Source organism: Pagrus pagrus, assembly GCF_965226575.1.
Source record: "Pagrus pagrus genome assembly, chromosome: 10".
Lineage (NCBI taxonomy): Eukaryota > Metazoa > Chordata > Actinopteri > Spariformes > Sparidae > Pagrus > Pagrus pagrus.
The window spans coordinates 31,318,066-31,332,809 of NC_140194.1; the positions used below are offsets into that span (position 1 = coordinate 31,318,066).

General features: G+C 39.6%; 1 protein-coding gene across 1 annotated transcript in view; it reads right to left on the bottom strand.

Moving 5' to 3' along the window:
- cmip (c-Maf inducing protein) overlaps positions 1–14,744 on the bottom strand; it is a 58,485-nt gene that overhangs the window by 11,619 nt on the left and 32,122 nt on the right. The window contains exons 5-15 of the mRNA XM_084364554.1: positions 14,481–14,522; positions 13,972–14,034; positions 13,778–13,858; positions 12,711–12,814; positions 12,374–12,478; positions 8,909–9,358; positions 6,862–6,927; positions 3,977–4,003; positions 3,837–3,885; positions 3,598–3,705; positions 3,359–3,475 (exon numbers count right to left, since the gene is read on the bottom strand). Coding sequence (XP_084220680.1) covers positions 3,359–3,475; positions 3,598–3,705; positions 3,837–3,885; positions 3,977–4,003; positions 6,862–6,927; positions 8,909–9,358; positions 12,374–12,478; positions 12,711–12,814; positions 13,778–13,858; positions 13,972–14,034; positions 14,481–14,522 — 1,212 coding nt within the window. The remainder of the gene's footprint in view (positions 1–3,358; positions 3,476–3,597; positions 3,706–3,836; positions 3,886–3,976; positions 4,004–6,861; positions 6,928–8,908; positions 9,359–12,373; positions 12,479–12,710; positions 12,815–13,777; positions 13,859–13,971; positions 14,035–14,480; positions 14,523–14,744) is intronic.

Genomic DNA, 14,744 nt, shown 5'->3' on the forward strand with positions numbered 1-14,744 from the left:
CTGTGCCCACTATTTGGCACTAGAGAAAACTGAGTAATTACATGTTGGGTTTAAGCATCCTCAAGGACAGACCACACCATGAAAACTTGGTGTAAATGAAATGATTGTCAGACAAGGCTTATTTCCAGTTGCCAGTAGGTGGGGCAATGACTTTACCTCCTAATAGGCATGTAGAAGTGTTTTGGGCAGGACATTGTTCAAACATGTGAAATTTGGGAAAGACTGGATGATGTACACTCATGTTTCAACAATTTCCCGTTTCAAGGTGACTAACACATTGCCACATCATCAGAATCCAATGAGAAGTCACAGTGTTCACAAACACAGAAGTCACAAACACACCATCATCACAGCGTTAAGGATTTTCTGAGCAAATGTAGATAACACATGTAGGTGGATCTGGTCAACCTGTTAATTATAAAGAGTACACAGAGGTATAGAAAAATGTATTGTTGCCACCAGAGGCATCATCACTTTAACTTAATATTTGCATGTTTATGTCTTCAGGCTGGGTAAAGTTCCAGTAACTTCCTCTTTCATGGCTGCTGTATAAAGTATAGAAAAATGCAATTTCCTGTTGGTACTAGGTGGCGCTCTGTAACTGGATATTAGCAGGTAATTGAGTTCAGGCCAGGACTCTTATCAAAAATGAGACGTTTGACGCAGATAAGACCATGGACAGTGGAGTTACAACAACTTCCTGTTTTATGGCAAAACTCACAATGTTCACAATACAGCGTCATCAAGGTCTTTAAGTGTTCTCTCACCATGCTTGAGGCAGACTAGGTCATCTGAGCACATCACAACATGTCATTTCCCGCTGCCAGGGACTCTTACCAAATGTGTGAAGTTTGGTGCAGATTCGACCATGTACAGTGGCTTTTCGGGCACTTCCTGTTTCATTGTGAATCATTAAAAAAAAACGCCACACCGGCCCACTGCCATGGCCATGGCCTTCAATGAATGTTAAAACCTTTGATAACTATTCAGTGACTATTAACTGTTTGTTAAAGTACAACACGTGCAAATCGGCAAAAAAACCTGATTCTTTAGGAGTAAAAGATTTTTATTTTTATTTTTTTCTGGCAATTTTAAATAATAACTCTCAATAGATGGTTTCAATATAGTCCTCGCACTGGTTGGTGCTTTGGCCCTAATTAATCAATTAATTAACAGGAATCCCATGTTACAAACTAGGGATGCATCACTTCATTCGAGCAACAACCCCATCAGATAATATTTTTACTCAAATACTATTTATATTAGTTACTTTTACTTTTACCAAAGTAATATTTTAATACAAAATTAGTATAACACTGCACTGCAGAGACAAAAATTAAACATTAACTGTATTTAACCCCTTAGTACGTACTCGTCAAGAAATTAGATAATAAATTAGCTTTTATGAGAGAATTGTTTTTGTCAGTGAAGTCATTACAGCAAATGCCAGAGGACACATCCAATCATATCATTACTACCACATTCAGTTTTAATTATAATTTCTGTCCCACAGATGGACACATTGCTCTTAGCTATTTTGTTATAGTTTTGCACATTGCATGATTTTCTAAGTACTGCCCCCTAAATTCCAACATTTTCTCCTGAGTGAATTTGTGTACAGGGTAGAAAATAAATACTACACTGGCCATACTGATACAATACATCCCATACCAGCTAGGGATATAATGAAAAATGCTATTGGTTGCATTATGGGAAATGTATGACCTAGCATTTGTAAAGATCGACCCATACTAAGGACGAAGTATTTTGACATTGGCTGCTTTGATTTAGACCATTTAAAAAAAAAGTCTGTCTCCCCTTGCAATACAAAATCACTGAAATATCCCTTTAATTCAGTCAATTTAACCTCCCTTTAATTAGCTGTGTTACTAGAACTAAAAAACTAGAGCTGAAACGATTACTTGTCAACCAACAGAAAATTCATCAACAAATATTTTGATAGAACTGAGTAGTAGTCGTACTATTTAAAGAAAAAGATGCCAAACAGGTGTCCAGTCTCTATATGTGAATATAGATATGATAGTAAGCTTTCCAAGCCTTCTGTGGTATTATGGTTGGATTTTGGTGTGAATTTTCAACAAGCAGTTTACAGACATCACATGAAGCTTTATAGTCTGTAAAATGTCAGAAAATAGTGAACTATGTCAACACAAGTTATCAAACAAATAATTATCAATTCAGAGTAGAATCATCAGATGAATAAATAATGAAATACAGTAAATGTATGTACAGTGTTAATTGCAACCATTACTACTTAAACTGTTACTACTTTTACTACTACGCCCCAGTGAGGATTTCCCTTTTGTAAAGACATTTAAAAAACAGCTATGGTCACAGGTGAAAGTTTTTTTTCACTTACCTGAAGACGTTGACTAAACGTTTACATTGAGACCATATGTCACCAGGATTTGCAACCTGGATTTGGTTTCTTAGTCAGGCAATGAAATGATGACTATTTGCAAATTATAGAAGATGAAAAATGACTATAACAAATCTTGAAATAGCCTACCCTCCTTTCATGCCATTTGACCAAAGGGTTTGGGGACCAAACCTACAACCTTCTGACTGAAGGATGGCTGCTCTACCCTCTGAGCTACAAGTGCACCTTGTACTCCCTAGATGTGAAGCCACTTATTTACTTCTTTAACCTGTGCACCTTGGTCCCAGTTTGGACTAGTCAAAGCTGTTATGCTTTATGGTACGGTACAGTGAATGCAATGTCTTATTGTACATAACTGTATAAAACTGCTCCCATTACGATGTCCTGGAAATCTCGTTTGCTGCTCACAGCCTAAATAGTTCCATATTTATGACATATTATATGAAACCTTAAATGTGTTGAAATTACGCTTTCATGTGGACCATATGTCTCTGACCAGTGCAATGTGTCAATATGACAGAAATACATTCACACTCATCGATAAATCGTCTTTCAACCTTCAAAAAAACAATTATCAAAATGATCACACAAATGTGTGTTTTGTGACAGGCTGATGTTGTAACCACATTTTAGCTGGTTGAAAGGAGGTCTCAGACGTTCACACCAAATAGCACCCAGTTTTCAAATGGAAATCAACTTTGAAATCCTGGTCAGTGCTCACTGGGATCAAATATATACCAGTACAACAACACTTGATTCTCCAAATAATGAACTTGTTGGAAAATGTGACTCCAATTGATTCACATAAAACAAGAAAACAATGATACTAAATGGTAAATAAACTAAACTACATGTTAATGCACCAAGAGAACATGAAATAATATAATTAAGAATAAATCAGGGCAATAAATACAATTATTTATTGAAGAATTAATAGAAACACAAGCATGGACATACCTCCACCATGGTCTGGTTTCCACGCAGGGCCAGCAGCATGCAGGGCCCCAGCTTGTTTTCAGCCAGAGAGAGCAGGAACTTCTTGGTCTTATAGCAGGAGCCCATCAGGATATGAACCTGGAGGAGAGGAATGGGGGGAGGGGCAGTTGTTAGCAACTACAACCACCAATATATAGTTCAGGTTGACTGTGTGTGTGTGTGTGTGTGTGTGTGTGTGTGTGTGTGGGTCATACACTCACCATACTGGCAAAGAGCTCTCCATCATCATCACAGGCCACACCTCCTGGACTGTAGAGCTGAAACCAGCCGTCTTTACCTGAACGTACACTCAGCAGGCACGAATGGACCTGGAATACAAACACACATGATTATTTTTCTGGGCCGTATCAAGAAACATCTCACCCAAAACACCTTTCTTTCAGCTCTAGAGCTGCTCCAAAGCTGAAACATTGGAAAACATGCACAAACACACACTCACCTCCTGCCTCGGGTCCTCCGCAAACCTCTGAATAACATATTTCAGTTCCCTATTTAGACAGAGAAACATTGAGACACAAATGTCAGATTGTTTTTTAAACTAGAATGACTCAATATGTTTATGATGTCAGAGTTACTTACTTTGTGAATTTGGCATGTGCAAGGGCCCTGGAGAGAGGGAGGACAGAGAGAAATGTGAAATATTACAGCCCAAAATACTTACGAGCTGAGAAACATGACAAAGCAAACATTTTCTGTTGGGAAACATTAATTTAATGCATGCTTGTCTGGCAAGGTCGCTTAGACTTGATGTTTACAATGCATACAATCATATTTGGAGGTCAGTGTTGGTTGTGCTACCTCTTACAGTGATGTTGAGCTGATGACACAGTAGCACAATGTTACTTTATAAATGGTGGATACAGTCAACATGCAGTTTCAGGGGGAGTGCAGAGCTCATTATGACATTTTCAGCACGTGCACATATGAGCATGTGCAGTTCCAGAGATTGTTTGTTACTTTAGATGATATTTTAATGATCCCTGTGGGGAATCACTACAATTATGTTTTGGCAGCTGTGAGAGGTTAACTGTGGTGACAGTGGCTATAAATCACATCAGACAAATAGAGTTACATTCTGAACTGAAAAAATCCTGCTAGATTAAATAATTTTAATTTAATGACATTATGTTTTTAAGGTTGTACTGTACACTAGAACATGTAGCTAAACCTGCCAATTTTGGTATCTATAGAATTGTAAAATAAGTTTCTGGGAGTTTATAATGATGAAGCACAGGGTGAGGACAGATGACAGTGAGCTGTCATGTACTGTAGGTGCCAGGTGTTGAAAGGGAAGAAGAATGTGTTGAATAAAAAAAGTGATATCTCTGCTTCTGCTGCATTGAACTAGATCATTTGTTCTTAGACTTTCCATACTGCAATGTCATCTTTTCCTGGTGTCGACATTACCCACAATGCAACTTAACCACTGAGTGACATCACCGGAGGCAATACATCAGATTAAATGCAGCTTCCTCTGGAGCCACAAAAGGCTTTATACTACTTTTTTCACATGTGCAGTCGTACTCCCCAGACCTGTAAATACACTTTAATGTGTTAAATTGGTTGTTACTCTTTAAAGGGGCAGGGAGGGATAAATACACATTCAGCTGCATGGCAGATCTCATTCATGACATTCAGAAAAAAAATCTAAATTCATCAGTTTAATTATTAAAAGAATATTTTGAAAAAATAACTTATTCAGCGTCTTGCCAAGACTTGGATTAGAAGATTGATGGTTTTTTTTATAACTGTATGGTAAATATGATGCTGCAGTCAGCAGCCAGTTACATTAGCTTAGCATAGCATAAAGGAGGCTGAAAACAGTAGCCTGGCTCTGTAAGGTCACAAATTAACACAACTATATCTCCATAGAAAATCCATCGAAAACAAGGGTGCAAATAGAATTTGCTTTTCTACTTGAATTATGCGTTGGACTTTTTCTTGCCTGGAAGCAGTTCCTGGAGTGTCCGCTAGTTGTGGAGTAACTTCTCCGGGCCAAGAACTAGACCCGCAAATAACCCCCCTATAAAACTACAATGTGTGTTTCCAGACTTCAGCTTTAATGTGGATGAAGCAAAGAAGATATAGTGCATTAATTAGTCAGCTTTAGAGGTGGTAATCTAGTTACATGTTTTCTGCACATGAGTGCATGAACTCATCTGAGCACATCACTGTGAGTGTGTGCACTGATGTGACTCATTATATCCTTAGTAACAGTGTGCTGGGGAGAATTGTTCCCTTTCCTAATGACGCCTGCAGCCATCTACCAGGTAACAGTGGCGCAGGTAAGCAACAGGTGCGTCAACACTAATGAAGCTCTAAGTCAGCCACCAATTACAAATAAGGCTCGGGGCTGCTTATAGCCAATTAAAGAAGTTCTCTGGAGAGAGAAAAGCTACCCCTCCAGTTTAGGACCCCCCGGAGGCATGGTGAGATACCCCATCCACGTCAGCAGCCGGGCCCCATCAGGACCCTGCTGGAGACATGTATACATCCCCAGAGACTGATGTGAGAAAGTGGAAGGTAGGAGACAGGAGGGAAGGTGGTGCAGGGTGGTGGTGTGCAGCACTGGGCCGGCACTGATGATTACAGTGTGATTATGGTTATGGCTGCACTGGTGTTGTTGGAGTCTATTCTATATTTCTCTGAAACACAATGTGTGACTGTCAGACTGCACTGAAACACAGGATGCTACGACAACTACTGCTAGTACTACTTATACCGTTTCAACCACTAATATGACAACTTCTTATAGCAGAGTCACTGACATACTTCAGACTTTACTTTTACTTACTCCTTACCTACTTACTTTTACTTTCTACATGTATATATGTTACAGGTACCAGGGCTGGCACCAATAAGGCAATTCTTCCTGGAAACGGGACAAAAATGACGAGGCAGTGAAACATGACTGCTCTTCACAGAATCCTCCTGGATAATGCTATTTTTGATAAAAAATATTGTAAACAGCTGATTTTTGTCTCTCTTTTCCATCTTTGTATTTCAATTGCCATTTGTCTCTTTAAATATAGACAATATAACATCCATTCCATCAATATACAAACTCACACACTCCACAATATCAGAAAACATAATCCGAGCTCACATTTTGCCAGTGATGCTACATATACTGACAAAACCTGGTGAGGAAGTGACCTGTGTGGTTGCTTCATGTTTCTGTCCCAGGGAATGTTGCTTCACACATATACAGTATATATATATATATATTATATATATAATTCTGAAGTACTTAAATATTTACAATAGTATATATGTGTAAACAACATTAAAATGATGCCATTAAAATACAGTAAGGCATCAGTATTCTTTTTTGGAGAATATTAATTTATTGAAGTTTGGTCATTATAAGTCCCTTGTGTGACAGAATACTAGATAAATGAATAAAATGCATTTGATGCCTACAGTGAAAGTGTTAGCTGAGCTATGTATGTGTGAGTACTCACTCTTTAGGGAAGGGGATGGGCTGCAGCAGGCTGGCCAGAGCAGGTCTCCAGTCATCATAGTCCGACCTGACAGAGACAGACGGACGGACGGAAAAGGAAAAAAGATAGAAATGAAGAGAGTGACCTCAATGATATAAAGACAAGGGTTAAGTCTGGAGGAGTGGGGCTGAGGCACAAAAAGACTGACCAGTAGTTGAAATATGAGCAGTGTTGCGATGACGCAGAGCTACGGTGTTGATTTAACAGAAACTAGAGCTGCATCGAATTACTGTGAGTTAAGTAACACTGTACTTGTACAAACGATACAAACGCACAGACACTATCACTTTTCAGGCCATCCCATTTGGTTACCACACCTACAGCCCGCCAGAATGACACACACACACACACACACACACACACACACACACACACACACACACACACACACACACACACACACACACACACACACACACACACACACACACACACACACACACACACACACACACACACGTAGCTGCTGCTCCACTTTCACACTGTAACCAGCACTGACACTTATACATTCATTCATTCAGGGCTGTTTAACCCATTTACACTGATCAGCTCTTCAGGCATACACACACACTCACAAAATGTCACTTTTACTAACTAGGACACTTCCTGGGTCATTGACATTTAACATCTATAATATGAAAGCTTTATAAATAGTAAAGCTGACACTTTACTGTGTATTATGGAAGCTAACTGTATAATCTGTGGATGGGCAACTTCACTATGACTTGCATGCACATGCTGGGAGTAGACAACAAACCTAAATGACTGAAAGCTTATGGCAAGATCAATGTATGAATCACAAAACGATTCCATAGAAAATATTTAATATCTTGAATGTAAAATCTCTTGTCACTAACTGATGTGAGTAGCTAATACTCAACTAACAAGAAATATGTGCTACTGCAAACACTGGGGGTTGTGTTTACAGTGATATTCTGGGGGGGAATGATATTGTTCCCAGGATGGGGTAGCCGTGCCCCCCGTCCCCCTGCGATTTATGCCTATGTGACTCGACAAACAAGCTATTATTTTATGTGTGACCCCCATCACATCAACTGAGTGTTAGCTAAAGGCTAGCTAGCTGTCACTAATTCATTCTTCCAGTTCCGTCTAAATAAAGGTTAATAGGCTGTCTCTGAGGGAATCTGTCGATTGTCACTGATTGACAGCTGTCGTGTCACGGTGCCCCTCACTCACATCGAGGCCTCCAGGATGAGGAAAATGTGGGTTCATGTGGAATACCTACGGTTTCAACTTGGATATTCCAAATGTTGTTTATTTCACAAATAAGTGTATACTTGTGTAAAGAATGATAATCATGAATCAATGTTCATAGTTCCTTGCTTCAATGCTGAAATCTACCTGATGATTGTTGTTATAATCATTGTGCTGACATGTTCAGGTAAGTGCTTCCTCATGTATATGCTTAATGCTTTACTCATATGCGTGGGAACTGTTCTGGATATGAAGCGTCAGTCTTTGAAAGTTATAAGACAGAGTCCTTGAAATTGCACCACATCACGTTAGACTTTGAATTTTTGAGAAAATAGACAAACAGGTTTAGAATCTCTTTGTATTTTGGTCTAAACATAGCCATCATTCCCATGATCCACTGTTGCTGGAAAATAATGCTAACATCCTGTAGCCTGTCATCATGTTGTCATGTACTAAAACACTTTGGGAATGGGAGGGCTACAAACAGTTTTAGCTCTACGAAGACTTTTTTTTTTAACTTGTTTCCAGCAAAGCGATATCAGTTTAAGTCCATCATAATTCAAGGGGTGGTAATGTTGTGCCAAAGAATCAGTGTACTTGCAGAGATACTTTGCAATAACCTGTTTAAAAGACTGGATGCAGAGGGAAACTGCTAGCCTGTGGCCTGTATCGTACTTAAAGTTAAAACTGATGCTAGTCTCACCTCATCAACTCAATGAAAACAATTGAAACCAAAAGTGTGGACTGTTACATTAATACTGAGCAGCAGTGACAGATTTCTGTGTAAACTCACAGCATCTTGAGGATAAGAGCGAAGCAGCCCAGCACTCGGTCGGCCTGAGCTGGCAGCTGGATGGATAGAGTGTTGACAGCCGGGCTGACCAGCAGACAGTCGATGAGGTTCGGTTCACTGTCACCCCCTGATGGCCCGCCCTTCCGTCTGGCATTGGCCGAGTTGTTGTTTCGCTCCAGCTCCACCAGGATCTCACTGGAGTTAACGACAGATGGAGGAGGGGAAAGGGGCAGGGAAGGCGTTGGGGAGGAAATGGGAATGGACAGGGCAGGGTTTGTGGGAACGGGAGGAGGTGGCTGAGGAGGACTGGGGTTGGTGGAGAGGGGGAGGAGGGTGGCAGGAGGCGTAGGAGGCTCAGGGCGCAGTAGGCGGAGTGGCATTGGGGGCTTGCGATCGTTCTGTTGCTGGCATCCATTTCTGATCTCTTTTAGGCTGGGAGAGTTGTCCCGACTGCAGGGAGAGGAAAAGTGATAGGAGCATATATGAAACCTATACTCAGTAAAGGGACATCAAAAGAACAGTTCACCCAAAAACAGAAAATTCAGTCATTATCTACACCCCATGCCAACGGAAAGTCGGATAAAGTGTCGTAGTCCACAAAACATTTCTGGAGCTTCACAGCAAAACAGTGTTGCAGTACTCTCCCAAAAACCTGAAGTAGAAGCGGTCTTGTTAAAAAGACATAAAAAAAACCACAGAAAAAACCCCCCCCAAAAAAACCCTGAAAAGCTTGTCCGTCATGGTCCAAGTCTCCCGAAGCCCTGAGATCCCATATTGATTAGAAAAGACTGTATTTACACTTTTTTTCTAAAGCCAAAATCTTCACTGTAGCTGCTAAGCTAAAAGCATTAGCACACACCCCGTCTGAAGTGGGCACATGAGCGTGACTGCACATAGAGGGTGTAAACACCTTTTCAAATCAATGTTCTTTTTGGGTTGTTTTTGAACATTTTAAAAGTCTCCATCTACTTCAGTTTTTTAGGGGAATGCTGCAACACTGTTCTGCTGTGAAGCTCCACAAATGTTTTCCTCACCATTGGCATGGAGGTGAGTAGATACTGAATGAATTTTCATTTTTTGGTGAACTGTTCCTTCAAGTGTCAAAGAACAGCAATGTCCATGAAAGACTAGCAAGAAGCTTAAAAATAACAAAGTGCAATTACAGTTGGGAGATAAAAGAGAGGTGCGATACAGAGCCACGAGAGATGGCTACCAGAGTGATGGCTCCCTTGTGTGCTTGAGTTTCGGAAAACTTAGCTAACACTTTCCCTCCCTGTGGCAAAGGAAGCTAAGGAGATGACGCTAATTAGTTAAGATAGCCTAAGTCACACATCTGCAGTCAACAAAAACCGCTGTGGAACACAGTAGATGCAAATAAGATTAAATGTACATCACTGGAATGAGGCCAATTAGAAAGATTTTCTTTCAGCTATGGAAAAGTGCTCTATGTCTTTGAAATAGTTTTCTCTGTCGTACCATTATGCAAAAAATGGAATCCCAGATGTTGTGCCAAGAAAATTCTACCTTTTAACAAGTTTAGCGTAGGGTTGGTACACAGAGCTGATTGCAACTGCTTTTCATTCCCATGAATTTATATATTTGATGATAAGATTGAATTAAATACCAGCCACATTCAATAATTCTGCCAAGACTAAATATAAAGTTTATAGCAGCAAAATTTGTAAAATAGCTATTGAAGGCTTCGGTGTGTCTCGTCACCTGTGATACTGTGTATAGTCCAAAGAATGAAGAGGTCAGTTATCGGCCAAGACAAACCACTACAACAACCAGGCCTTATATGCAACGTCAGGGAAACATAATCATGTCATGATTTGAATAATTTTCTATTTAATGTTTGTATTTTAAATTATTGTTGATGTATCGTTATTGTACTGTAGAGGTATTCTTTCTTTACATGAACATGTTGGGACATTGCTAATTAGTTTAGGCTATAAATGGAACAACGTGGTCTGATGACATTATGGTAACTGACCTGCACTCTGGTAACATCTCCAATTTACTGTTCGTACTGTTTCCTTCATATTAATATTAATAATATATCATATTCATATTAATTGATCAATGAACCAATGGACTGAGGTAAACAAAAGACTGAGCCTTCTGCCACAACAGCCAAATAAACAGGTAATAGATAAAAGGAATTTTAAACCTTAACAGCAGTAAAGCTTTTCTCTCACACCAGTAAATGACACCACATGTTTTCTCAGACTACATTAGACAAGTAGAACAGCAATGCAATGTGTCCGAGGCAGTTTGAGTTTCATAAATGTTATATTTGGTTCAAGCTTAGAAACCTTCAGGAGTGTAACTAATCATATTGTGACTGGGTGTATATCTCTCTTTATAACAGAGGTGTTACAGATAATGCACAGTATCAGATGGTATAGGTTAGGGGATTAAAGCTGCAACAATTTGCTCATTTCTGATCAAAATTGAAAAAATGACACAACATGTGATTACAGTACTTGACTTACAGAACCTACAATTGTAAGGTTTATATGAGCACATCAGCACCGTCTGTAAGTAAACTACAATGCAGTGAGCTATCTCTGGCGTAAAGACAATATAAAATCAGCTTTTAGTCATGTTTCATGTTGGGTAGGCTATTTTTGTCAGGATGTTCGTACATTGTCATTGAACGTGTAAAATGTAAGAAATGGCCAGAATTTGAAGGTAGCTCCAAAACTACAGGGGACAGCATTAACTCTGACTGACAACACCGAGACTCACTGCAGGCAACAGGGCTCAGCTAACCAGACACCAGACTGAGACTGAACATAGCTTCAGCTTCCTACTCTGTAGAAGAGAGAAACTTGAATTTGGAGGGTGTATGGTTTTATTTTTCTATTTAATATGGAAAAAATGTGTAAAATGTTTCCTTTCTGGACATTTTGTGAGTTAAGTAGGGAACTTGCCACTCTTACATCTCTCAGCTGGAACTATGGGGGCTATCAGGCTATCACATCTTCAGGTACAAAGTGGTATTAGAAGACAGGACGGACCGGCGCTAGCTGGTTAGCATGCTAATTTCAGGAGACATCTGTGCAACACAGTACAAAGACATCTACAAGTCAACACTGTTGTTTCTACACACTCTGTTGATAATGTTAGTTCAGTTTTTTGAATGTTTTAAAGTAAAATTCAGCCATATCTTACAAATTGTCCCTTTCAGTAATGTAGAGTGCACTCAGGTAGCCTTTTTATGGCCCCAGGGTAGTTGTACCTTGTCTAGCCTTCCATGTTGCTGACCTTCAGGCCCGACAGATCTGAGCTGCTCAAACTACAGCAGTCAGATAAACAAGATGTCCTGACATGAGTGGAAAGGTAAGTGTATAAGCTGAGGGGGAGGTGAAAAACTGACAGGGACAAAAAGAGTTTACAAACTCTGGAAAAAAGATGGGAATCTACCACATGTGTGTGTCCATCCATATAGTGAATACTGACCTGTTGATGAACTCCTCATAACAGGAATAAATGGCAGCGAGACACACTGCCACCAGGTTTGGCAGGACTCGTGGATGAGGGCACTGCCCTGTTGGCCCGTGCATGCTGCAACACACAGAGGTCCAGGTTGGATACCATGGAAACCATTAACATAAATCCAAATCTTAAAATATTCATACTGAAATATATATTTATGTATCATCTATATATATTGACATATACATAATCTAATCAGACAGGGCATGTTCTCACATGCTACTGTGCAGTTTATTAATTACGTATTACTTATTATGAATAAATAAAAAACAATTTGTGTATTTGCATTAAAGTTTCTTACCTGTGGACAAACTTCTTGACGACCTCCATCCCAGCATTCAGTTCGTTGAGAGCCAAGATGTACTCCTGAGTGAAGAGACGCAGTCGAGGACACTTTCCAAAATCCTGCCAAAAACAAGCACAGTGTTAAAAATATATAAACTAAATCAAAGTGCAAAAACAGAGAAAACAGAACCTGAGGATTATGTGAATAAAATTACCACAACTTTCTTTGGAAAGAACTTTTCTAAAACAGAGCGTGTGAAGACTCAATCTTATATATAAAGCCACTGTTCAATCCACCATATGAAGTTTAATTAACATCTGAATTCTGCTTGTGTATTCATTACAAACACATTTATTGAGTTTAACCTTGAATACTAAGGGATTATTAACCATAATAAGGCATTGTTCTCACTTTATATCTGGGAGCTGAAAAAAGAATAGTGTTAATAAGTGCTTAGTTAACTGCTAATAAATGCAAAGTAAAGTCGGTATTACTCTTTATAAAGCAACAAAAAAGCAGAGTAAAGGTTTAACAGTGACATAACAGGTAAGTTAGTTAAACTTATTATCTGTGTCTGTCATGCTGTATGTTTGATGCTGCCATATCTCATTATTGACAACACTTTAACTGATGATAGGTTGGTAACCTTGTTCACCTATTGGGCCACAGACTAAAGAGAATGAGTTTATCCCAAACTATAAGATTTCCGTTAAGGTAGATCTCAAAGACACTAGCAAAGCAGCACACTACATGAAATAAGCACTGCAGAGACATCAGAAAGCTGTACAACCATATTTTAACAGATATGTTTAAAATGGCTTGTTTTCTTCCCAGAGGTGACGACTTCACGCTGATTTGGTCTCAAGAGGCCTTATTACCTATTGAATAACTCTTATTACAAAAGACCTTAATTTAACAGAAGCATTTTCACATAATGACCAAAATCATTAAATGCATGTAAATAACAGGCATTAAAAGAGGACTGGGCAGCGAACAACCAGTACTAAATGACAACTGACATGTCTAAGTGCCAGCCCTACTACTGAGGGCCCCGGGCAGCTCCTGAACAGAGGAGTTCTCACCATGTTATGTTTGAGGATTCTCTGGACCACAGGAGTGAACACTTCAATCACAACCATCGACCGCGGCCGCTCCCGACAGTGCTGCAACACAAGGGAATGACAGGAAGCACTTTAAAAATGCTTCAATCTGTTTAATTTTATTAAAGTAGCTATAAGTTTGTTGTTGTTGCAGTTTGAGAAGCACGGGACCTCACCTTACAGAAGAACTCACACAGGTCTGGTGGTGGGTGGTTGTTTTCCAGAAGAGGAGCAATGGCCTGAACACAAACCAACACATGCACGCACACACACACACACACACACACACACACACACACACACACACACACACACACACACAGATAGATGAATATTTCCATATCCTATCTCTTATTTACCCTGGCTGGGAGCCAGCAGTACAGATCTGGACTGTCAGGTGCAGCAGCCTTGTAAAAACAGCCCACAGGTGAGCTACACAAACATCACGACCTCTCTCAGCATCAAACTCTTCTGTTCTGCCCAGATACCGCCATATGGGCATCGACAGCAACAATCGAAAACACACAAAAACACAAGTGTAACATGAACAAACACATGATGAGAATCAATATTTTTCTTCAGTTTAAAGACCGAAACAACAAGAGGTCGGACTCAAAGGTGTTAATTATTAACTTGAGCCTGACATCAGATATCAGTTTGTGGTGTCAGTGAACTTCATACTCACCACAATGATGTTCTCATGATCCTGAGCGCTGAGATTAGAGTTCTGTGGGGAAGAAGAGGAGTAAAGAACATCAGTATGTGTGCATGTGCAGTCAAATATCCTCACAAGCAAAGAATAAAGGGGAACTCTATTAGGGATTATACATTAGGATTTATGGTTTATGGTCAAATAAGGATTGGTGTCACGTTTAGGTATGAGCCGGGACTAGTTTAAGGTGTGGTTGAGATTCCTGTTTTATATTATATGGCACTGTGTCATGTGACG